This window comes from Eulemur rufifrons, chromosome 7 (assembly GCF_041146395.1).
Source record: "Eulemur rufifrons isolate Redbay chromosome 7, OSU_ERuf_1, whole genome shotgun sequence".
In the NCBI taxonomy this organism is placed as follows: domain Eukaryota; kingdom Metazoa; phylum Chordata; class Mammalia; order Primates; family Lemuridae; genus Eulemur; species Eulemur rufifrons.
This window is the reverse complement of record NC_090989.1, coordinates 253,416,390-253,439,477: the sequence shown is the minus strand read 5'-3', so window position 1 is coordinate 253,439,477 and position 23,088 is coordinate 253,416,390. Positions and strand designations below refer to the sequence as shown.

At 55.0% G+C, this 23,088-nt stretch overlaps 1 protein-coding gene across 1 annotated transcript in view; it reads left to right on the top strand.

Moving 5' to 3' along the window:
* Window positions 1–23,088, top strand: part of PAX5 (paired box 5) — a 151,147-nt gene that overhangs the window by 124,985 nt on the left and 3,074 nt on the right. The window contains exon 7 of the mRNA XM_069474445.1: window positions 20,309–20,395. Within this exon, the coding sequence (XP_069330546.1) occupies window positions 20,309–20,395 (87 nt within the window). The remainder of the gene's footprint in view (window positions 1–20,308; window positions 20,396–23,088) is intronic.

Below are 23,088 nucleotides of genomic sequence, written 5' to 3'. Positions count from 1 at the left end.
CCAGTCCAGAGTCAAGGGCTTGGGGCCCGACTGTGTAATTAAACACGGCCTGAGCCCCGCTGAAGCGCCCCCGCTTGTTCTTCCAATATTTGCTCTGGCTTTTCGCCGCAAGACACTGAGACAATGGCCCTTGTTACCCTCTGTTTGAGTTATTTATTTTTTTCACTTTTCCCTCCTTCCCCTCTCGGGGGACTCGCCTCTCGCCCTCATCCCTCATGTTTTCCCTTTCACTTGACTGTCACTCTCATTGTCCTCCCGGGGCCGGGAACGCGGGGTGACAGGCAAGGGGAGCCCAACAGGGCTGGAGAGGCTGGAAATATAGTCATTAATGGGACCCGCGAAGCCCAGATGTCCTCCCTGAATGCGGGTAATTTGTTTTTAATGAAAAACCACGCGGTGACCCTGAACAAATGAATTTTCTTTATAAGGAGTCTATGTGCAACGGGCACAAATAAAGGACCTGAAACAGGGAGACTTAAATCCAGGGTTGCAGGGAAGAAAGAAGGAGGGAAGGAGTGGAAAAGAGAGCAAGGGAGATGAAAGAGGGAGGAAAGAAAATGTAAAAATGACAACTGTGTTATCATGCCCTTCGTCTAAAGAGCAATCCCAGGTCACATGCCATGGGCATCGTCCTGCCAGGGCACGATGCCTGACGGCTGTGGACGTTTTGAGGTCTTGTTCCCAACAACACTAAGAATATGAACCACCACCTGGGCAGAGAGAATGCCAGCCTCTGTCACACATAATCGCAGTAGTTCCTCATAGGAGCCTGAGAAAGACACGGTTGTTAGCCCCATTTTGCAGAGGTGAAGACTGAGGCTTAGGAAAAGTGGTTTGCGTATGGCCACACAGCTAGTGAGTGGCTTAGACGTCAAGGGAAGGACCTGCCAATTTGGAGTTTGACTCTCAGAAACGCCGTGTTATTGCCTGGAAATCGCTTTCTCTGTGTGACCTGGGACGAGTAGCTCTGAGGGGAGGCACCGTGTCTGGACCTGGGAGTCTTGCACTGCAGCAGGTTCCCCCGGCCCCTAGAACTTTGCACTGCGGCTTTGTGAGTGGAAGCCTTTCCGTGAGCACTTTGGGTGGGGGCTTCCCCGAAAGAGAACTCTCCAGGAATGAGCCAGAGACGCTTGGAAAAATGGGTGCAAAGAAATTGGAATCTGCCTCTTGGGAAGCAGGAGACCAGCTGCGTACCACCCGCCACTGCCCAGGACCTTTTGTGGGCTGTAGAGCCGGCCGTTGAGGGCAGCAGCAGGGGCGCTGACTCAACAGAGGCCAGCCGAGGGTTTGCCCTTGCCTTTGCGGAAATCCGCCCTGTAGGGGAAGCACTGAGGGCGGCCAGCACAGGTCTAGATTGGGGTGCGTGTGGCATGGGGGTCTCAGAGAGGACTCAGGAGGCCCTTGTAGCTACTTCTCCCTCTGTCAGGATGGACAGCCCGGGAGTGTGCAGATGAGGACAAGGAAAGGACTTGTTCAAGGTCATGTGGCATGTCAAGGAGAGCCAGGCTGGCCCTCTTTCTGTGGCAGCTGCCTGCCCTATCCAGCCCCACCCCCACCCCCAGTTCCTCACCGATGCAAAGAAAAGGAAGCATTTTTGTCTCCTGTCCTTGTGCAGACTTGCTACTAACGGGATGGTCCCAGGTTCCCTGGCTTCTACAGCAACGCAAAGCAAGACCCCACCCCAGCCTCCATGCTCCTCCTGAGCCCGGACTCTCCCCCGGCCCTGCGACCCAGCTTCCTGACTAAGCGCACGCAGGCGGTGGCCCGTCCAAGTTTCATCCTGAGAGCCACAGGTCCCCTCCTGCCAGCGTCAGGCAGCTACACAAAAAGAAGTGATTGTTTTCTTTTCCTGGGTTCAGTTTCCCTCTGGAAGTTTTGACCCAATTAGAAAAATGAGACACATAGAAAAATCTGACCACGACCCTGGCCGAGGTTGTAAAGTCTTGGCTCCTATTCAGGCCTCTGCCACACGCACCCCCGTGAGCCCCTGCCCACCCGGGCTTCCCCGGCCACCAGGAACAGACCTTCCTCACTGTTGGTTTCCTCCACAATTGTATTCCCCACTGACTTCCAAATGGATTTGAGGCAGCTTCTTGACTTTTCAGTGACACCAGCCCCAGCCTGAAATTCCCATCATAAAATAGGAGGACTGCAGTGGTTCTGTGTGGAGACCAGGATGGGCACAGGGCCCCCGCCTGCCTGAGGGGCCAGCTGGCTTCTAGCTGTGTGCACCACCAAGCCGCCCTTGTGCCCAGCCCTGTGCCTGGGGCCACCGTGCTTTGCTGCCGGGAACTGGGAGCTCACTTTCTTGGAAACAGTTCCTGTCTGGGTGCATTCCAGAACATGCTTCCAAAAACATACTTTTAATCAAAAAGAAGATCACCAGGAAAACCTGGGACAAATTGTGATTTTGATAGTGGATAATTATGAATACCGGGAGGGGCTGCCAGTTGGCAAATATTAATAAACTCTTCTGGTGAAGTCTTAGATTAATTACACCACCAGCGAGCTGACCAGGCAGGGTCTCTCGTGACTGTCCTCATGTGTGGGATATGTCTGGTCTTCCTCCCTTCCTCCCTCCTTCACTCACTCACTTGTTCATTCAGCAGACAATCTCTGAGCCCCTCCTGGGTGCTGGGCCCAGTTCAGAGCTTGGGCACAGAAATGACTGAATGAATTTCCCAAGACCTAGGAACATCTGTGGGGACAATCACCCATGTTACCTGCTCAGAACAGAAACAAACAGCTTGAATGTGGAGGTTCTGCTGGATGGTTAGGCCCAGGGGCCAGGCAGAGGCTTCCAGGGCACAAAAAGAGGGTGAGGTGTGGGGGATGCAGGAGCCGAGGCTCGGCGGCTGACAGGGATGGGTGCCCTGACTGGTGGACTGTCCCGACCTGGCTCACCCGGGCCTCGCTGGCAGAGCTCAGAGTGAAGCCCCCTGGAAATCCTGGTCCCTAAATTGGGTGCTGGGCCCATGCGTGCAAATGGGGGGTTCAGTGTTTAGGAGTCGGGAGGAGCAGGGAGCTGCCCTGAATGGCTGCCTGCTTTGGAAATTTCTATGCATTTGTAATAACAAAATTACCATAATTTGCTCGTTAACGCAGCTAGATCAGTCAAGCATTGTTCCATCGCGGGCGGGGAGGCCGTGGCGCCTCTCTCTGCACACTACACACCCCAGCCAGCCTGCCAGCCCGTTAGAGCACTGGAAATTAGCATGCAAATGGTCCTAATTCGGTGGGCGAGCTGTCAGGCAGCGCCTCTCCGGCCTCGTCTCTGTGAAGGCCCTGACAGCCCGGCTCCGGTGCCGGCCCACCCTCCTCGCTCCAGCCAGGAGGGGCTCCGAGGGGCACCTCCAGACTGACAGCTTGGCGGCCTCCCTCCCTCCGTCAGCGCCATCAGGCCTGGCAGAGGGCTCCCAGGGGAGCAGGCAGGGCCTGCCACCATGCAGGCCGGGCCGGAGGAGGCGGGCAGGCGGGTGGGCTGGTGGGGGAGGCTGGCCCACACTCGGGCCCGCTAGCGTTCGCTGGCCTGGGGAGATGAGGGCAGATGAGGGTGGAGTGGTGGCACCCTGGCCGGGGACCCGGCTGGGGCACAGGGACCCTCACTGCTGGTGGGTTCTGAGACTGGCCCCAGGAGGATTCTGGGGCACCTTTACCCACCTGCACATCTACAAGGACAAGTTCAAGTCTTACCCTGCTCCTCCTTCTTTGTCTTCCAGACCTGACTTAACGTATCTCTCCTCACACTCCCTTATACCTGGAACATCTCTGTCCAAATCCACGCCTGGAACTCCTCAGACTGTAGGGGAGGGTGGGGGAGGCTGAAGATGCTGTGCGTGTGGGCAGGAGCCCTGGGCAGGACTCGGCACCCTTGGCCTTAGTCCTGTCTCCAAGTTTACCAGCCCCCGAGGGAAGTCACCTTCCTATCTCTGGACCTCAGTCTCTGCATCTTTATGGTCTTCCTCCCAGGACTGTTGTGAGGGCAAGTGAGAGAGAGAGAGGGCCCTGCTCTGTAGTGGCAGCTGACATTTACTGAGAACTTCTCTATGACCTCCATCACGGATGGACAGGGATGGACTTGACCTTTGCCAACTGCTTTTCATTCCCCAACCTGCTGGCCCTTAGCCATGATCCCACCAGGTCAGTGTTGATGTTATCCCATTTTACAGAGGAGGAAGCTGAGGCAGCCGCTTGCACAGAGTAACTTGCCCATGCGGTAGCACCGGTTAGAGCCTTCTAGTCTGGCTGGCTCTACAGCCCTTTTAGCAGAGAAAATGCAGGGCCCCGAGAGCCAGCTCACACTTCTTCCTGGCAGCGTGTCCTAGAGCATGTTGCTGCTGTGCTGGGCCTCAGTGTCCTCATCTGTGAAATGCATGATGACACCACCTTGCAGATGATTTGTGCCTCTCAAAGCTCTTGACACATCTCTGGTACTAAATGAATGTGGGCTGAAAGAAGAGAACCCAGGTGGGCCCAGGTATGCCTGCTTTAGGGAACTCCTGTATCTGTCCTTATGTTCTCCTCCTGACCCGTGACAGCAGAGTGAAGGGGCCACTGCAGGAAGGAGAGGTGATGCTGCATGGCTTAACTCCAAGTCTCCCCTGGGCTGTCTCCAGGCTGTTTCTCAGGGCCTTGTCCCTTCCTTCTCATGAGCAGTTGAAGCCCCATGCCAGGGTCCAGGGTTCAGCAAGTGGAGAGCAGGTTGCATCTCCGTCTACACTTGCCCAATCAGCTGGTTGCTTTGGTGCAGTGAACAACCTACTCATCCCTCCATGGCTGCGCTAACTCCATTGTCTGTTTTAAGGGCTTCATTTTGGGCCTTTTTAACCTTCAATAGATGGAGAGATGAGAGAGATGACAGGGACCCAGAGAGATTAAAAATCTCAGCTGGCTCCTGGCTTTCTGGGGGAGTGGGGGACTTGTGATCCTGAGTTTCTGCTACATCACAGGACCACCCACCACCCAGCACAGAGCCTGGTGCAGGGCAGATGCTCAGTGACTGTTTGAAGAGCTGTCTTAAATAACCTGTGGACCAAGAGAGGAAACAAACACACAGATGTGTGCAGGGGTGAACCAAGAGCCACCCAGCCTGCCTGCTTCAGACCAAATGCCTTGAGGCAGGGGTGGCTTTTCTTTTCCATCTACTTCTCGGTTTGTTTATTTGGGGTCATGGCACGAGACTGATGGAACTTCAGGGCTCCATGTGCCAGCCTCTCAAATAGCTGCCGCTGGGCTGTTCAGAGTGTCTTTGCAGAGAACAAGTCCTGCCAACCACAAGACCCCAGGCAGTAGGGGACAGCTCGGGGCACAGCTGTTCCCACCCCAGGGGGCCATGCTGGGGACTGCTGACATTCCCCGTGAGACGGAGCTGCTGCCTGCAAACTTCGTTTCTGCTCCAGGCTCCCCCTAGTGGAGAGTTGGGGTGCACCGCCCTCCTGCATTCTTGCTATGGGGCAGGATAGGACCCCTCCCTCGCCCACACCGTTCCTCAGGTTACCCAAGGTTTCCCCTTCCTACTCACACTGCCCGCAGGTGCCCTTTGCTCTGCTGTTACAGGCTCAGCGAGAGGAAGGGGCTGGTGCAGGGTCGTGCAGGGCCAGGACTAGAAGCCAAGGTGCTTTCCCTTCCACCCAGCAGCCCCACGAATCTGGCCCCGCTCCGTGAGTGTCCTTGGCTTTGGCCAGCAGACCATCTGCTCACGTGGCCACATGGCCTGGCCTTTCCGGCCTTGTGGCATTAGGCCCCAAATGGCCAGAGATATCCACTCTGTGGACAGGTCAATCTTCCCGTAAGTTTTTGCAGCAGCCCTTTTCCTGGTGCCCCCGCTGCCACCCTTGCTCCTTCAGTCCACCCCCAATCGGAGTCAGGTTATGTCCCTCCTGTGATCATTCAGTAGAAGCCAAAGTCCCTCCGTGGTCCCCTCTCCCCACTTTCCTCTGTGACCTCATGTCCTCCCTTCCTCCCTATCCTTTCTCCTCTCCAGGCTTCCCGCTGTTCCACCAACACACACGACCCACACTCCTGCCCCAGGGCCTTTGCACCGCCTGCTCCTTCTGCTTGGAGTGCTCTTCCCACAGAAAGTCACATGGCTAACTCTCACTTCCTTGGCTCTTTATTCAAAAGTCACCTTTTCAGCAGAGTTGTCCCTAGTCACTTTATCTAAAATGTCACCTCCTCCCCAACATTTCTAATACTGTCTCCTTTACGTTTTCTCCTTAGCACGTATCATTATTTAGCACACTGTAGGCTTCATTTGTATTTATTTGTCTTATTTTCTGTTTGTAGCACTAGAATACAAGCTCTGTGAGAGCAGGGACTTTTGCCTGCTTTGCTCAGGGCTGTTCCTCAGTGCCTAGGACAGTGTCTGGTTCCCAGTATGTGCTCTGTCACTGTGTGTGGGTGAATGGGTGGCTGGAGAACCGACTGTCTGCAGTGCGCCTGGCAGCAAGGCAGGTACACACCGGGCTTCTCAGCACACCTGTGGGGCTGCCCAGCCAGCCCTGCACCTGCTCCCCTAGGCGCCTTCTCTGCTCTTCCTGCCTCGGCCCCCAAAGCTGTCTCCCCTCCCCTCCTCTCCCACCAACTTCCTCCTTGGAAAGCCCCTCCCAGCCAAGTCCAAAAATGTCACCTGAAATTAAGAAAGAATAGCTCTCCACCAGCACAGGACCACATCTTAGTGGCTCCCACCTCCTGGTGCAGCCTGGCGGGTTGTGAGGATAGTCTGGGAGTGGTCCTAGTTCAGCTCCCTCCGTGGGACGCCTGCCTGGAGCCCACCCACAAGAGCCCGCCCTTCTTAGCAGCTGGGCTCCTTAGGAGTTAGCCTCCTTTTCAGGGGCCCGGGGGACTAGACACCAGCTTGCCTCTGAGGACGCTGGGAAACTCTTTAACACAGATCAGTGCTTCTCAAACTTTGTTGCACACAGGTCACTGGGGATCGTCTCAGAGCAGACTCTGGTTCAGAAAGTTTAGGGTGGGCCCAGGATGCTGTGCTTCTAACACGCTGCACACGCTGAGCACCAAGTGCCCGCCCAGCGGTTCTCAAACTTGCTGCACGTTGGAACCACCTAGGAAGTTTGGACAAATGTTGATATCTGCCCCTCAACCCTCCCACCGGGGATCCTGATGAACTAGTGTGGGGTGTGGCCTGGTCATCTGGATTTTTAAAGCTCCCCAAATGATTTTTACCATGCAGCAAGGTTTGAGAGTCACTGGCCTGGGGTACTGTGTGTGATTCCTCCCCCATGCCCCAGCCCTGGGCAGCTTTGCGGGGGGAGAGCAGTAAAAGGTCAAGAGAAAGGGATTGCGTGACGCACTGAGGAGGGGTGAGGGGCTGGGGGGCATAGCCCACTCCCAGTCAGCCTTGGGAGAAGGAACCCCAAAGCATTGAGTGGGGTGTGCGGGCACTGAAGGAGGGGGAGCCACTGAGACCCTGAGGCCCACAGGGGGAGGGACAGAGAGCGCGGGGAGCCCCTCCACGGCAGAGGAGTGACCAGGAGAGCTGAGGCAGCTGGGTGGCTTCCTCCTTGACCCTGACTCAGGCAGGGGCAATGACTGTGCCTTCTGCCCTGCAGCCCAGCCTGCCTGCGGTACTTGTGCCAGCGCGCTGGTCCCCAGCCACCCGGGGTGCGTGTAATTTATGTGTGTCTTGCCCCCTCCTGCAGACTGCGGGCTCTCCGTGGGCAGGGACCGTGTCTGATTCATCTCCGCGTCCCCGGCCCCAGGCTGGCCCGCCGGGGGCAGGAAAGGTGTGCAGAATTGAGTGCGTTCCTGGGGGCGCAGGGGGGCTCGGGGCCTCTGTGCTGCGAGTTCCCAGCGCACAGTGAAGCCCGCACATTGTGGTCGTAATTGTGGAGGTAAATCTTGTCTGGTCTCCTCGCAAACACTTGGTGAGGCATTCCATAAATATGTCAGCTGCAGCATTAAAATTTGATGGCAGGCTGCGCAGGTCGGGACTAGCACTGCGACTTCCCAGCAAGGTACGACACCTTCACCCTCCCTCTCATTAGTCAGGCAGGACGTTCAGGCCTCAGCGCCAAACAGCCCAGCCGAGCAGGGGGAGGTGGTTTCTTCCGAGGAGGACCCCTGGCTGCTCTGAGGGACAGGCCAAGGTCTAGGCCACAGGAAAGTAAGTCAGCTTTGGGCTGAGAGGAAGGGCTCCTGAAGGCCCTGGGACTGTGCCGGGAGGTTAGAGGTCTCTGAGCTGGAGGGGGCTGGACCTGTTTTTGAGTCTGGGAGCTGGTAATAGGGGCTGGGGACCTGTTTTAGATTTACAGTCAGCCTGCTGGAAATTGTCTATCTGCACACAAAAGGGCCTCAGAACATTTTTAAAAGGTATGGGATTGGACTCATCATTTAAGCAAGCAAAGGGTCATTTGGGCAGGAGTTGGGGGAGAAAAAGTATTCCTTAGTGGCAATCAAGCCTCCTCCCACCCTGCCATCATCCATGTGGGGAAACTGAGGCTAAGTGAACCTAGAAGGGACATGTCCAAAGTCACATTGTCATAGAGACAGAATAAGATCAGGGGCCCTGGCTCCTAGTTTGAGGCTTTCCTTACAATTAAGACTTTCCTGAAATATGAGAAGAGTACCTAGAAATATAATTTTTGTTAAAAAACAAGCCCCAGGATATCCTTTTTTTTTTTTTTTAACAGTCACACAAAACATGTGCTATGTGCTAAGGATTGAGTTAGGCAGCAAGTAGCCCCCCACCTTTGCATAACACTTTCTAATTCACGAAGAACTTTGAATTCCTCTGAGTGTTGTCATTACCACCCTGCAAACCAGGAATTCAGGGTCAGAGAGGTGAAGTGATTTCTCCGAGGCGGCTCAGCTAAGTGGCTGCCGGGCTGTGACCAGGACTGACTGGCTGCACCCCAGGGCTTTCCACCACCTCCCAGTCCGCAGCACAGGGTGGCAGCCACGGCTGCTCACAGTCCCTGTGCAGAAAATGAGAGCTAACATTTTTACAGTATTTACAGATACCATGTTGTGCTTCAGAGTTGTCAGGGTGTCTGGGCTGATCAGCCAGTGTTTGCCATTAGCAGCTGCCTTGCTGGGGAGTCGAAAGCAAGAGGAGCTGGGTCTCCAGCATGGCACCGAATCCTGCTGACTGGCCTCTTTTGTGGGAGGAGCTGGGGAACTCCCTTCCACCGGGGACAGGGCAGTATTCACAATGCCACCTGGGCTGGCAGGTGGTGGATAGGGACAGATTTCAGTAACCCACCAAATGATGAAGTTGGAATGTCCTTTGAGGCCAAAATCGCAGCTACTTCCTACAGGAAGCCTTCCTGGATACCCTTGCTAGAGTGAATTTTAAATTCTACTCTGCTTCTAAATCCACTGTGCCCTTTGCTGGTACCCAGATGTCTAGTTCTGGGATTAAGAATCCCCTTCGATGCAGGGAGCTCCCTGAGGACTGGGGTCTGGGCCCATTTTACTGAGTGTACCCCCTTGGGGGCCTAGCTCAGAGCTCTGGATGGAACAGGACTACTGTGGATGCTGAAATGAATGGATTTACCAAAATAAACAGCATCACCAGGATGTGGGTCTAGAAGTAAAATGTAGTCCTTGAATCAGAGATATAATATGTTTTCCCCAAATTCAGAATATGAGGACAGCGAAGAACTTTAGAAATTTGAGGAGAAGTATTACTTGCTACCATGCACTACCTTTTTAGTCATTCATTCCAACTCCGAAGTTGCTCTTGGTAGAACCATGGAAAGTGTGTATGACTGTGAGCACATACAAATCCAGTTTAGGACGGACACACAAGAACCTAGTTAGTTTATTAAACATTTATCATGGATATGTGAGTTGGAGTTTCTTGGCAATACAACCCGATGTCATTCCAACCGAACCCTGTGGAACCTGGGGCCTGGTGGGTTAGGCCATGGGATTGGGGCTCCTGGCAACGGTCTGGTCACTCAACAAAAGTCTTCAGATTTCCAGATCAAGCATCTTCTAAAGCCACATGACTGCAGAGAAAAGGTGCTAAGGGGAAAAACCTCGAAGATTCCTTTCTCTCTAACCCGACTTCAGTCTGGTCCTGCTCTTTTCTGAGCTGCAACTATCAGTAATTTTTTTACTCCTCCCTTTTAAAATTTTTTTATTTTTATTTTTTACTTCTGTGTTCTGGAGTGAGCCAACCTTAGTGGTGTCATTATGTGGCAGGGGTGGCCTGTTGAGGCCTGGGGGCTTGTAGGTGCTGAACCCCTCAGGAGAGCACCCACCCACTGTCCCTTTTCACCCACGGGACCTGCACTGCGGTCCCTGCAGCAAACAGCCCACTTCTCTTTCCTGTGTGTCTTACTCCCCGTCTCTGCCTCTCTGTCTCCAAACTTCTATCAGAAAGCACAAGGACCCCTGTCCCACTGATTCTTGCCAGCGCAGATTTCATGTCCTTTTCTGATCTGACTCTGGAAGGGGCTGGCTTGAGGAATATCTGTTGGGCACACTTAGGGCTCACGGGGTCAGCATTTGTGTTGTGGGCGGGGCCCTGTGCTGGGCACAGCGGGGCCTGCAGGGATCTGCCAGTCTCAGAGGGTCAGCCTCAGCGCCTGCCCTGCAGGAGGAGCCGCTCACCGACTCAACAGCAGGGGAAGCAAGATAGGGTCACAAACGACCTGGAGTCTGGCCAGAAAGTGTTCTGGGACACAGGCAGTGATAGGTCAGGGCTGGGGGCTCAGGAGTAAGTGCAGGGATGCTCTCAGCTGGATGATTGACCCAGAAAGGCTTCCTGGAGGAGGTGGTACTTGAGCTGGGTCTTGATGAGCTCAGGGATTGGACATGAGGAAGGGAAGGGAGGTGGCGTTTCAGATGAAGGAACCAGCATGAGCAGATGGAGAGTATGTGTGGAGAAGGGCAGGTGATGCGGTGGGCTTGGAACTTGGCATGTGGCAGGTGGGGGACAGTGGGAGGAGTGGCTGGAAGACCCTGAAGGGCCTTGACCACTACCATGAGGCTTCTTGGGCATCGGTCCTCACAAGTGTGCCGCCTGTGGGTGCTCCCAGGACAGGGCATTGCGGTACTGTAGGGATCGGCACACCAGAAACCGGAACCTCCCCTGCCCCGCACACGAGCACACACATCAGGTGTTCTCGCTCCCTCGGGAGGCCGCAGGGGACCGTTTGCTCATGGTCTTGCCCGTTGTTTGCTTAGATGAGGGCAGGATGGGACCGAAGTTTGGAATAAGACCACAGCAGCAGAGCAGATTAAAATTGGACCAGAACTCTCGAAATGTGCCATAGCAGGGCCAGGGGTCTCAAACTGAAATGCCTACAAGGGCCAGGCAGGTTATAGACAGAAGGGAGGTCGGCCTTGGGGGACGTGATAATAGATCTAAATTGCCCGTTCTGTGGTTAATGACACACTTGCCCCTTTAAAACATGGGGCAGCCCGTCAATCTGTTCCTACTGGCCCGTGTGGCCCGAGGCTCCGGCTCTGGCCTCTGCTGGACTGTCAGCTGTGGCGTCCGGGCTGCGCCCCGTGCTGTGCTGCAGGCGCCGCAGTGCAGCAGTGCGGTTTGTTCCCTGAGCTCCCCAAAGGACCCTTGCATTCGGGTTTTGTAGTTGCAGACAACAGGAAGTGGGTGCAGCAGCCTCTTCTTCACGGAGGAGCAAACTGAGGCCCAGAAAGGTCACTCGACCGCCTCAGGGTGGCCAGTGGCAGAGCCTGGGTCTCCAGCCCAGGCTTCCTGTGGCCCACCCAGTGCTGCCGTCCAGGCGCAAAGCCTGTGGCTGTCAGGAGAGACAGGAGGGAGACACATTCTGCATTCTCTCCCTCACTCGCGCCCTCTCTCTCGGTTTTTCTCTTCCCTCTGTTTTTCTGAAGGCTTCCGTGGCTGGCCTGAGCTGGCGGGAGAAGAGGTTTTTCCCAGCCATGGATCGATGCCCGGCATGCGGGGCTGTCGGGGCTGACAGGGCTGACCTTTGCTGAGCTCTGGTTTTCTCTCCCCATTGGGAGCCCAGGAAGGTCTTGCTGTGGAGGGGGCGGGGGTGAGAAGCCTCGGGCCTCGAGGGGGCCAGGCTGGGGGGTGGGTGCTGAGAAGACGGGCAAAGGGAGCCTCTTAGAGCTTAGGAAGGCCTTCGAGGTCATTTATTTAAATCCCTCCCACGTACACCACTTTACAGATGAGAAAACTGAGGCTCGTTGAAAAGCGACTTGGCTCAAGGTCACTCAGAGAGGCTTTGGCAGAGCTCCTGAATGCAGACTGTGTGCGTGTGTATGTGCATGTGTGTGCATATCCACACACCCGTCCATACATACATATGTATGTGCGTATATGCGTATATGTATACATCATGTGTGTATATACATGTACGTAATGTTATACAATGTAATTTGTGTATATATCATTCAAATATTCATATGTGTGTGTGTATGAAAGGCTGGCTGTGCCCGCATGTGTCGCCGTGGCCGTGCTCACTCCCGCCGCAGACAGTTCTGTGCAGCAGAGCCCGGGTCACCGCGGATCCCTGAGCAACCGCACCACACGCAGTTCTACAGACCAATGGGAAGGAGCTGAAGAAATCTTACGGTCCTTTTCAAATCTTTCCTTTCTCCTCCTCCTCCTCCGCCAAGATTTTCCTTCAGAGCCCGGTTTGAATCCTTCAGAAATAGAACTTGGCTGCGAAGTCACTTTGAAAGACTTTCCGTATGTTAATTGCCGCCGGCCAAGGTCTGGAGCAGAGGTGGGAACCCACCATCTGCAGATGGGGTCGGCCCCCAGCACGCTCTGCAAATCCCCGTCATCTGGCAGGTGTCGTTTTGGGTTAATTAAGAGCTACACTGAGCCCGTTTACCTGTCACTTAGGAGAATTTTAGGAAACGTTGACTTTCTTGCCATCTCTGAGCTTTGAGCGAAGGGGAAACTGAAAGCACTTCTGATTCTGGTGACGTTCCTGCCCCCGGAACCTCCAGGACAGCTGCACTGAGTGCATTTTATCACAGCCCCCTTTAAACTCTTCATTTTAATCAGTATTTTCTAATTATTGCATTGGTTTTTACAGTCAGCTCTTCTATATTTGGAAGACAGTGCTGTTTGGGGGAAACCCGCCATTTATCTTGAATTTCTTAAGCCTCTGCTTTCTTTCTGAGTCTTTGAAAAAAGAACATATATTCTTCTGGTTTCGTTCCCTTTAGTGGCTTTGGAGGTACTTTCAATGTGCGGGCCGGGGCCTCTTTCAGCACTTGGAGTTTTGGTTGTCAGTGCTAACCTTGGAGCTCTGGGTTCATGGGGGGATGGCTCGGTTAGATCCCCAGATAGCTGGGTTCTCCGTTGGTCAGTAGGCCTCCTTCTTCAGCATGAGAGAACTTTCTGGGGTGATGGTAATGTTCTATATCTTGGTAGAGATTTGGGTCATATACGTCTATGCATTTGTCAAAATGCAGCAATAGCATATTTAAGATTTGTACATTCCATTATGTGTAAATTTTACATCTAAAGAAAGAACTTAAAAACAAACAATGAACTTCAGTTAATAATATGCTGAAGTACTTAGGGAAAAGTGTCCCAGTATTTTTAGTTTACTTGGAAATGCAAAACAACAAAAAAAATTTAGGTGAATGAAAGGCTAGAGGGATGTGCAGATACATGACAAGCAAGCATAAGAAAATGTAGATGGTAGAATTAGGTGATGGGTACATAGGAGTTTGCTATAAAATTCCTTCAATTTTGCTGTGTGTTTGAAAATTTTCAAACACACTGGGGTTTGGGAAGAGGTATGGTGGGGGGACTCCCCCTTCCCGCACTAGCCCAGCCCAGTGAGGTGTTCCTTGGGATGGTGGAAGCCTGGGGCCTGGGAATACAGGCCGGGGTCCCAGGCCCTGCACTGTCCTGGGACAGTGACCCTGAGGATGGGAAGGTTGAGGGAAATTATCTCTAACATTTATCCCAGGCCTGGTCATCTGTGACTATGAGTAATCGCACAGGTCGGTGAGGTTCAACTGAAATAAATTTGTTGTGTGAAGGGTGTAGGCTAATTTTATTTTCCATCAGTGTAGGGAAGAAGCAAATTGCTTGGGTTTAGGTGGAAATGAGGGCAGCGATTGTCAGACCTTTAGATGCCCGGGGTGGGGGGCTGGGGGAGACAAGTTCCTTGGGCCCCAGCCCTGGCTCTCTGGCTCCCGCATTCTCTCCTTGGGTTACTGTGGGGATGATGCCTGAGTGCTCTCTCTGTTTCTGGGCTTGTCCTCGTGTTTGTCCTCCGAGGGCCCCATGCAGACAGTTCCCAAGTAGCCCTCCCCTCCAGCCTTCCTGGGCCCTGCGGGACTCCCTGTGCCTGGCCTCTGTCAAACCCCCTCTCCCTTCTGAGCCTCAGCCTCCCGACCTGTGACACGCAAGTGTGCTGAGTATGGTGACAATCCAATCGCTTCCTGTTCTGACATTTCTGCAGCTCTGTATTTCTTTCTGTCACTCGGTTTCCTCTTCATACCTCCCCAGGGCAGGGGAGGAACTAGGATCAGGGGGCTGTGGTGGGGGCAGAAATTAGACTTTCCTTCTCTCCATTTCACAGATGAGGAAACTGAGGCTCAAGAGGTAAATCCACATGGCCAAGGCCACACAGCCTGGAAGAGGCAGAGTGTGGCCTGGAGCCTGGGTCTGTGTGACTCCAAGGGCCATTTTCTTTCTTCTCCTCCAGGTGGGCCACCCTGGGCATGACTGAGGGTGGAGCACACCCTGGGTATGACACTTGCGTGGGCGTGGAAGGGACCAACTCTCTATTCTCAGCCCCGTTTCTGGTGGCTGAAGAAGGGGGAGTAGTCCCTTGCGCCCTGGAATCCCATTGTGGCTGTCTGCCTTTGTGCACCCCTCTCCCTGGCTCAAATAATAGCAACAGCTGGCTGGCTTCACCCAGCACCTTGAACTCAAGGCAGGATTGTTGCAGACCCTCACTGGCCACCTAGTGGAAAAGTGCTATGTTCTCCCCAAGGTGTCTGCCCCGTTTCCAGGTGGACAGTCACTTTCCCATGCTCACCTCTGGCTCAGGCTTCTCGGGCTCTGTGATCCACACTGTTCTTTGATCACTTCCTTTCATCTCAACCCTGCTGGCCACCCAAGCACGGAACTCAACCAATTCCTCTGATTTCCATGTGGGGAGAACACACCAACCCAGTCATCCCGGGCATTTGAGTGTGAGGGCACGGGAGACGGGCAGGGGACAGGCTGAGCTCCCAACCGCGCATTTGTCCAATGGGAATTTGGACATCCCACTTCTTAAATGTTCCTCTGCCTGCCTCACCATAGGGCACATGGGTCTTCCTTTTCCTCCCCCTTTCTCCCTCTGAAGAGAGAAACCTCCCACAGTTCAAGTCCTTCCAGGTTCAATCGCTTGCCCAGGGCCACACAACCAGTGAGCAGAGGGGCTGTCCACAGAGTGAGCTCTCAGCCCTGCCACCAGAATGCCTGTGCCCACCTGCACACACCCTCCCTGACCGCCCCCCCCCCCCCCCCCCCCCCCCGCCTGCTCTCTGCTCCCACGGCACCATACTGGGACCCGGGCTCAGTGCTGCCTCCAGGCCTGGTCTCATAGGCTCCAGGTCCTGTCCTGTTTTCCCTGTGGGACTGCTCGGTCCGCGGGGCTGAGGATGGAAAAGATCTCGGCACGTGTTTTGTTGTTGAAAGAGTTCCTTAGGGCTTTACGTGTGACCAAGGCCCGATAGCGCCAGGAGCTCTCTCTGGGGAGGGCTATGGGCTGTGCACCCCCAGATGGAGGTCTCACTGCCCACTGAGTGACAGCCACCTTGGTGCGGGCTGGCACCCCAGTCAGGCCTCACAAAAGCTTTTCTATGAATACATAAAGAAAAGGTTTTCCCACTTAAGGGGCTTGTGTTAATATTTTTGAGAGATGCCAAAAGCACAGGTCAATTAGTAGAAAGAGGCAGGGGGCCTGTGGTGTCATCAGAAAAGGTGTGTATTGTGTGATCTTTGTTTGGGGCTTTCGGGGTGCACCTCTGGAGGCCCCAACAAAAGCCAGAGCAGGGATTTTTGTTTTCTGCCCTGAGGACATCATTCCTGCCCTTGAGGAACATCACGTCCTGCCTGTGGACACTGCAGCTGTGTCATCTCCCAGGCAGGGTCCCTGTCGCTGGAACTGTGGCAGTAGCCTCCCATGGGGCCCCTGACTGCAGGCCCGCCTCCTCCAGCCCCGTCCTCCAGATAATGGCACTCCCTGGTCTGAAGCCTTCCCTGGTCCCAGCCCTAGAGGGGCAAAGCGTTACATTCCTGCCCCCCACCCTCTGTTCTGCGGCTGCCTCTGCCGGGGCCTCACGGAAGACCTGGCCATCCGAGGCGACACCCTGACCAGCCCATCCCAGGCCTTGGCTGGTGCCTGCAGTGCCTGCCTCCCCCATCCTTCAAGGCCTGGTTCGTTCACTCTCCACCCCAGAAAGTGCCCCCAGGCCTTCTCTGGGCAGGACAAACCACACTTTCTAAGCTGCTCTTACAAGGTTCCAGGACAGAAGGCGAGCGCTCCTCGGATGTGGTGAGGGTGGTGAGTTCCAGCAGGGGAAGCCAAGCAGGCGCTTGGAGCCCCGGACCCAAGGGAAGCCAGGATCAGGTGGGGCCCACAGAGCACCCAGGCTCAGCAGACAGGAAGGGCGTATAGCTGTCACTCAGTCTGATCTGTCCTTTTACAGATGGGGAAACAGGGGCCCAGGGACGGAAGGCAGTGCCAGGTAGGCAGGGGAGGGTCCTGGGCTGGGGGACAGGAGCCTGGCCATGGAGTCGCCCCCTGACCTGGGCGAGTGTCCCCACCTTCCGAGGCTCCATTGTCTCACATAGAAAATGTAGACAGTTGTACCCAGCTTGTGAGCGTCGCAGGATTGTCAGGAGGGTTCAGTGATGTTCTGGATGCCAAGGAGGCCTTCGTGACCAATATACGATCATCATTATGTGTCATTTATATACATTTACTGAGCACTCACTAGATGCCAGGCGCTCTACATATCAATTCACTTGGTTTCCACAACAACTACATAGTCTTGACGACAATCTGTCATTTCCCCTACTTTACAGAGGAGGGAACTGAGGCACAGAGAGGTTGAGTGACCTGCTACAGGTCACAGAGCTAGGAAGAAGCAGACCCAGGATCTGAAGCCATGCCGTCTGCTCCAGAGACCTTGCTCCTTGCCTCTGTGCCAAACTGACTGAGGCCCATGGGGTCTGGTGGCAGCACGTGGCTTGAACCTGGGCAGTCGGCTGCTTCCCAGCCAGCTTGGTGGCCTGGCAAGGCCACGTCTATAGCCCGGCAGCTTCCTTGGTGACTGAGGACCTGACCTCTCCAGATGTCACGGGGTGAGGGCTCCCTACACTCAGCCAGCTTCCTGTGTGGCACCTCAGATAACTGCACACCACCACAGAGTCCCTGCCTGTGGCTGGACCAGCTCCTCTGTCAGTGTCATGTCCCAGAGACGGGCAAGCTCCCCTTCCCAGAGTGCCTCAGTCTCACAAGCATCTCACAGGACAGGGGCCCCGTGCTGGGGGTGCCCCCCACGCCACCGCCCTTAGCCCAGGAGGGGGTGGTCCCTGCTGGGTTCATTTCCTCCACCCAGGGGCAGTATGTTGTGGTGGGCAATGGAGTCGGAGAAATTGGTTTGAATCCTGGCACACAGCAGGTGCTCGATAACCCTGGCTGTTACAGGTGCTAATAGTGGGAGTGGTGGCAGCCACCATCTGAGTAGAGAGGTCTGCTCTGAAAGCGTGTCCTGGTTGACTTCGGAGTTCCCATTCATTCATTCAACAGATAGTTGTCCGTCCCACCTGGATGCCAGACCCCGTGCTAGAGGTCGGGATGGAGACATGAGCAGACAAAGCTCCCTGCCCCCTTGGGGCTTACATCCTAGTGGAAGAGGCAGATAATTAACAAGATGAGTGTGAAAAACAAGACAGGTTGGACTGTGATAAGTTCTATGGAGAAAAATAAAGAAGGAAAGAGGAATGGGGTGGGAGGAGTTTCTTTTTAAACGTGGTGGTCAGAGAAGGCTTCACAGGGAAGACTGTGTGAGCAAAGCCTAGAAGGGGGTGAGGGAAGAGTCGTGCCGACCGTGGAGGAGCGCTGTGCTACAGGGGAGCCAGGAGAGCTGCAGTGATTTCTGGAGCACCCACTGTCTGCCTTGGATGGGGCATCACACTGGTGAGGGGGGCGGCATACGGTGCAGAGCGGAATCAGTCCAACCTGCAGGGCCGGACACGCCCATGCCACAGGGGACTCCCAGGCAGGTCAGGGCAAACCCAGTGCTGTGGCACGATGCGGAGAGGGGCTTCCCACAGGAAGAGGTACCCAAGTACCTCTATACTCAGTACTGCAAGGCCGGGCAGGTGGGGACAGGGTCGAGGATGGTGTACGCTGACTTATGTACATCCTCTAGAAGAGTTCAGAGCTGCTTATGGCCCTTTGCAGACCCCCAAGAGCAGATGCCAATATGAGGATGGGTAACATTAACTAACTCCGGCTGAACAGACCTGGAGACTTGTACTTTGTAGAGCTGGAGGTCAGGAAGGCTTCCTGGAAGAGGTGGCCTTGGAGCTGGGCCTGGCAGCAGAAGCAACGTTGCTAAACAGAGATGCAGAGATGGCCTATGCCCTGGGCCCAGGCACAGCGCTGTCAAGAAGTGCCTCTGACAGGGCGGCTCTACGGGCACCCGAAGGGGAGGGTGGCTGTCCCCCCTCCCCAGGCTGCTCTGGCTCTCTGCTCCCCCCAGACTGCCCCTGAGGAGGAGGAGGTGCCTGGCGCTGATGGATACGCCAAGTCTGGGCTGCTGCGGCCCAGCACTGTCACCATGCTCTCCCTCTGCACGCCGAACCTGACACCCTGACCACTGAGGCATAAAAAACAGAGAATTGGAAGGCTCAGCCTGTCAGGCTGGGAGTGGCCCCCAGAGAGGCCCAAGGAGGACTGTGTGTGTGTGTGTGTGTGAGTGTGCGCGCCTGTGTGTGTGGACACGCTCTGCCTGTGGTTGCCTGTGGAGGTGGGGAGGAGGCCGGCCAGGCCCACAGGGTGGGAGCGGCTGGCCCCTTAGTCCTGCCTCATTATTCCTGCCCCACCTGGCTGGGCCCCGCGGGTCCCACATCTGGGTTTGGCCACAGGGGAGAGAGCGTGGCTCTTGGCCCTGAGTCCTGGCAGGTCCCTTCTGCGGGCTCTGGCCCTTCACCCCTTATAGGCATGCTTGGGGGGATTGTGGAGGCACACTTGGACTGTAGGTGGTCTCGTGGGGCTGTGTGACTCCCACCAGCTCCAGCAGGGAAGGGCCGTGTGCTCCGTACCCTGTAGCTTTACAGAGCCTCTCAACAGCTGCTTCTCAGGCCCTGCTCCAGGGCCTGTGCCAAGCACACCCTGCCAGGCACTGGGGGACCCAGTGATGAGTCAGGGCCAAAGCCCACCCTCTGCGGGGAGACAGACAGGCCCTGCTGGCCACAAGACCAAGGCAGCAAGATTGGGAGGGACAGAGTTGTGAACTTGCCTCCTGTGACCTGGTGGGTGGTAAGAGGCTCCCCCTAGGCAGGCAACAAGAGCCCAGGGGAGTGCCAGGGGCAAGCGTCATGCACCAGGAGCATCTGGGGCCACAGCTACACGCAGCTGGCACCCCTCATGGCTCCTGCCTGAGCACAATCGGAGCTGCTAACAAATGCCCCTTACCGCATGCCTAGAAGGCCCCACCCAACTCCCTCTTCCGTGCTTTCTGAGCCCTTGGCTTGCCCGTCCTTTCAGCAAAGTTCCATCTGCCTCCTCCAGGCAGAGGGCCTGGGTTGATGTCTCATCTACCTGACTGGACTGAAGCCCCAGGAGAGCCACCCCGGATTCATAGCACAGGGGGCCAGACTAGGATTGAGGTTAACTTTGTCTTCTACATCTAGGGCCACCCAGAGAGCATGTGGGGAGTGGAACTGAACCTATGCTGGGGTCCTGGAGTGGCCTCAGTCAGGGATGAGAACCAAACAGTCTGTGGCTTTGGACTTGGCCAAATGTGTCAAGTCCATTTTGTGAGAGACCCTGGGCATCTCCTCACCTGTAAAATGGGCCAATGGCCCCAAAGAACACCTGGCACATGGTAGCTACATGGTACACATGTGAGAGTCTGGCATCCACTGCCACTGAGATAAAGGACTGTAGGGGACATACGGACAGTGCCAGTGACAGTTGTCTACTCGATTCTGGTGTGAACCTGACTTGCCTTTATTGGTTACAGAAAGTACCTGCAGCTCATGTAAGAGGCAGATGCCACTGGCAGTCAGGCTGGCTGGGACCCAGGGCCTTTTCTGAACTTGATTTGACATTTGGTTCCTGTTTCTCTCTCCACCCACCACATGCAGGGAGTGAGTTTTCTGGGAGCCCCTACAGCCACCCGCAGTATTCCTCATACAACGACTCCTGGAGGTTCCCCAACCCGGGGCTGCTTGGTGAGTACTGGCGGAGGCCCCATGGGCCATCAGCTACCCCAGCTAGGCCTCCTCATTGGGCCAGAGGCCCTTGATGTCCTGAGGTCTGGTCACTGAGGGAGAGTGGGTAGCTTGTCCAGACACATGGACTGTGGGGTGTCATGAGGGCCTTAGAGCAGTGGGCACCGCTCCAGCCCTGCCAGTGCCCTGGTCCCTCCCCCAGATGTCTGGTGGGTCAGGAAAAATGACACAGGGGGGAACAGCAAAGAAAGGGCATTGAGGAAGAAAGAGGAAGGAGGGAAAAGTGCCTGCCCACGAGTAACTTGTATTTCTTAAGAATCATTCATTAAATATTCAGGTGAGAACTCTCTGAATGAGAGGCAGTAAAGACGCCACCTTGGATTGACTGGTAGTGGCTGCCTTGGTAAGGACTCTGAGGCCAGTGATTGATTAGTGATGTCTGCCATGGACGTCACCAGAGCCAGCTCCGCTGGCTGCTGGTTGCCCTGTGGTGGAAGCCCTACCTAGGCATGCCATCCAGGGCTCAGCCAGTGCCCACCCTCTGCCCCAGCCAGACTGGCAGATTACCCTGTGTGCCAGCCTGATCTGTGGACATCATCAGGATATTTGGGCTGCCAAGGTCCAAGCAGGTAACCCAACTCTCAAAAGGCCAAGAAGAGCCTTTTGTTGTATTGAAATGAACTTACAGAAAACCAGCTAGTGAGTGCCAGCTGGAGCTAAAGTTCTGGAACATGAAGCAGAGGCCTAGGCTCACAGATGTCACTCACCACTGGGGACAGAGCCAGCCAATCAGCCTGCAGGCAGCAACACTGCTCCCACCCCCAGCAGTCACCTAAGAATTTTCCAGCGGGAGCAGTAAAAGGTCAGACACAGAAGAGCCCTCTGAGACCACTCAGGTTTGTCTGTCCAGCTTAACAAGGCCTCCTTAAGGAAGAGCCCATTAATTCTCCGGATCCTTAATTATTTCAGGACTGAGAAACCTAGGCTTCATCAGAAAGGCAATAACCTGGTATCTTCAAACCCAAGTTACCAAGCCATAGGTCTGTGAAGCCTCAGCCTTGACCCCTTCCCAAACTGGGTTTGGTGATTAGGACAGAAACATGGTATAGACACCACCTGTCTGTCTCTTGCTACCTCCAGTCCATGCTCTTGGGCTCTGAGCTGTCCAGAGCATTTTGGTGTGTCGTGCATAACTTGTGGGTGCAATAAGGAATAATGCCAATTAGTGCTCCAGGTCCCTGTGCTAGGGAGTTTTTGCGCCTTGCAGAAGACAACCAGGCTCTTATTATCTGTGGTCTCTGGGAGGGGCAAGATCTGTAGATTAATCTCTTCTCAAACTTCTCTTTTGGTTTCGGTCAAAAATCATTTCTAAATATTGAACCAAGGTCTCTACTTACCTGATGCTTTTCCTTAAACAGACCCTCTGAGCTGGCCCAGCTGTCAGTCTCAGGGAGGCAAGGGCTGTCTGTGGTCTTCCCTGAACCAGGGTCTTCCAGCAGGGGTGGCGGCAGGGGGGTGGGTCTTGAGGCCTGAGCCTGGGAGCCTTTCCCTGGACATCTGCCTTGGTCAGAGCCCTGGTCACAGTGCTGCTGGGAGACCCACAGGGAATGTGGCACAAAGGAGACCTGGGCATCAGCTTGTGGGAGTGATTCTTCCTACTGGGGATGTGACCCCAAGGAGGTCATGTAGGCCCAGGGCTGCCACATATGATTGTGCACGCCCAAGGGGACAAGTGGGGGCTGAAATCAGCCCATGCATGGCACAAAGCCCTGAGCCCTGAGAAAAGATACCTTTTCCTGATTTTCACAAGGTGTCCTAGAGGTTGGCAGTGGCCCTCATTTATTTGCCTGGGAATTCAAAAGACAGAAGTGGGAGGAAACCGTGCAGGCCGGTGCAGCAAAGGGACAGAGGAAGAGGTGGGGTGGCCTGTGGAGTGTGCACGGAGCAGGGACCGGGAACACTGGGCTGAGAAGTTTGGACCCGATTGTGTGGGCGGCTGGGTGTCTGAGGGAATAAGGAGGGCCTGGGGGACTAGACCGCATCTGAGGCTTCCGCTGCTCAAGCGGGAGTGGAACCAGTTTACGTGCCCAGTCGTTAGGTTGGGTGTGCGCCTGGCGGGGGAAAGATGCAGACTCTGTCCCGCGGAGCACACAGGCCGGGGGTGACAGAGCCTCAGGCAGGGGTGTCTGCACTGGGAGGTGCTCAGTGCCTTGAAGGGGTCAGAGACAGTGTGGAGAGGAGGAAGAGGAACCAACTCTGTTCATCTAAGTGAGCACTTGCCAACGTGAAAACCCTTCACGGGGGTTATCCCATTTTATCCTTTCAACGGCTCTGCAGAACACATATTGTCTCCATAATACAGAAGAGGAGAGTGAGGCTCAGAAAGGTTAATTAATTTACCTGAAGTCACACAGCATGCAGATGGCAGAATGAGGACTTATATTCAGGTCTCCCTGACACCAGCGCCTATTTTCATAACCGGTATGTGACGTGGAACTCTCACTCTTCCCGACTTACTCAGTCTGCACAATACCACAGCGGGAAAAGAGGCCTCATCTGTCTGTAGAAACAGGCCTTGCGAGCCCTAAATGCTCAGACCTGGTGTGTGATGAGAACGGCTCAGGTCTAGTTTTGAGAGCCAGGTCACTGTGTAACAGACTCTCGGTTGCAAACAACAGAATCCACTTTGGCCA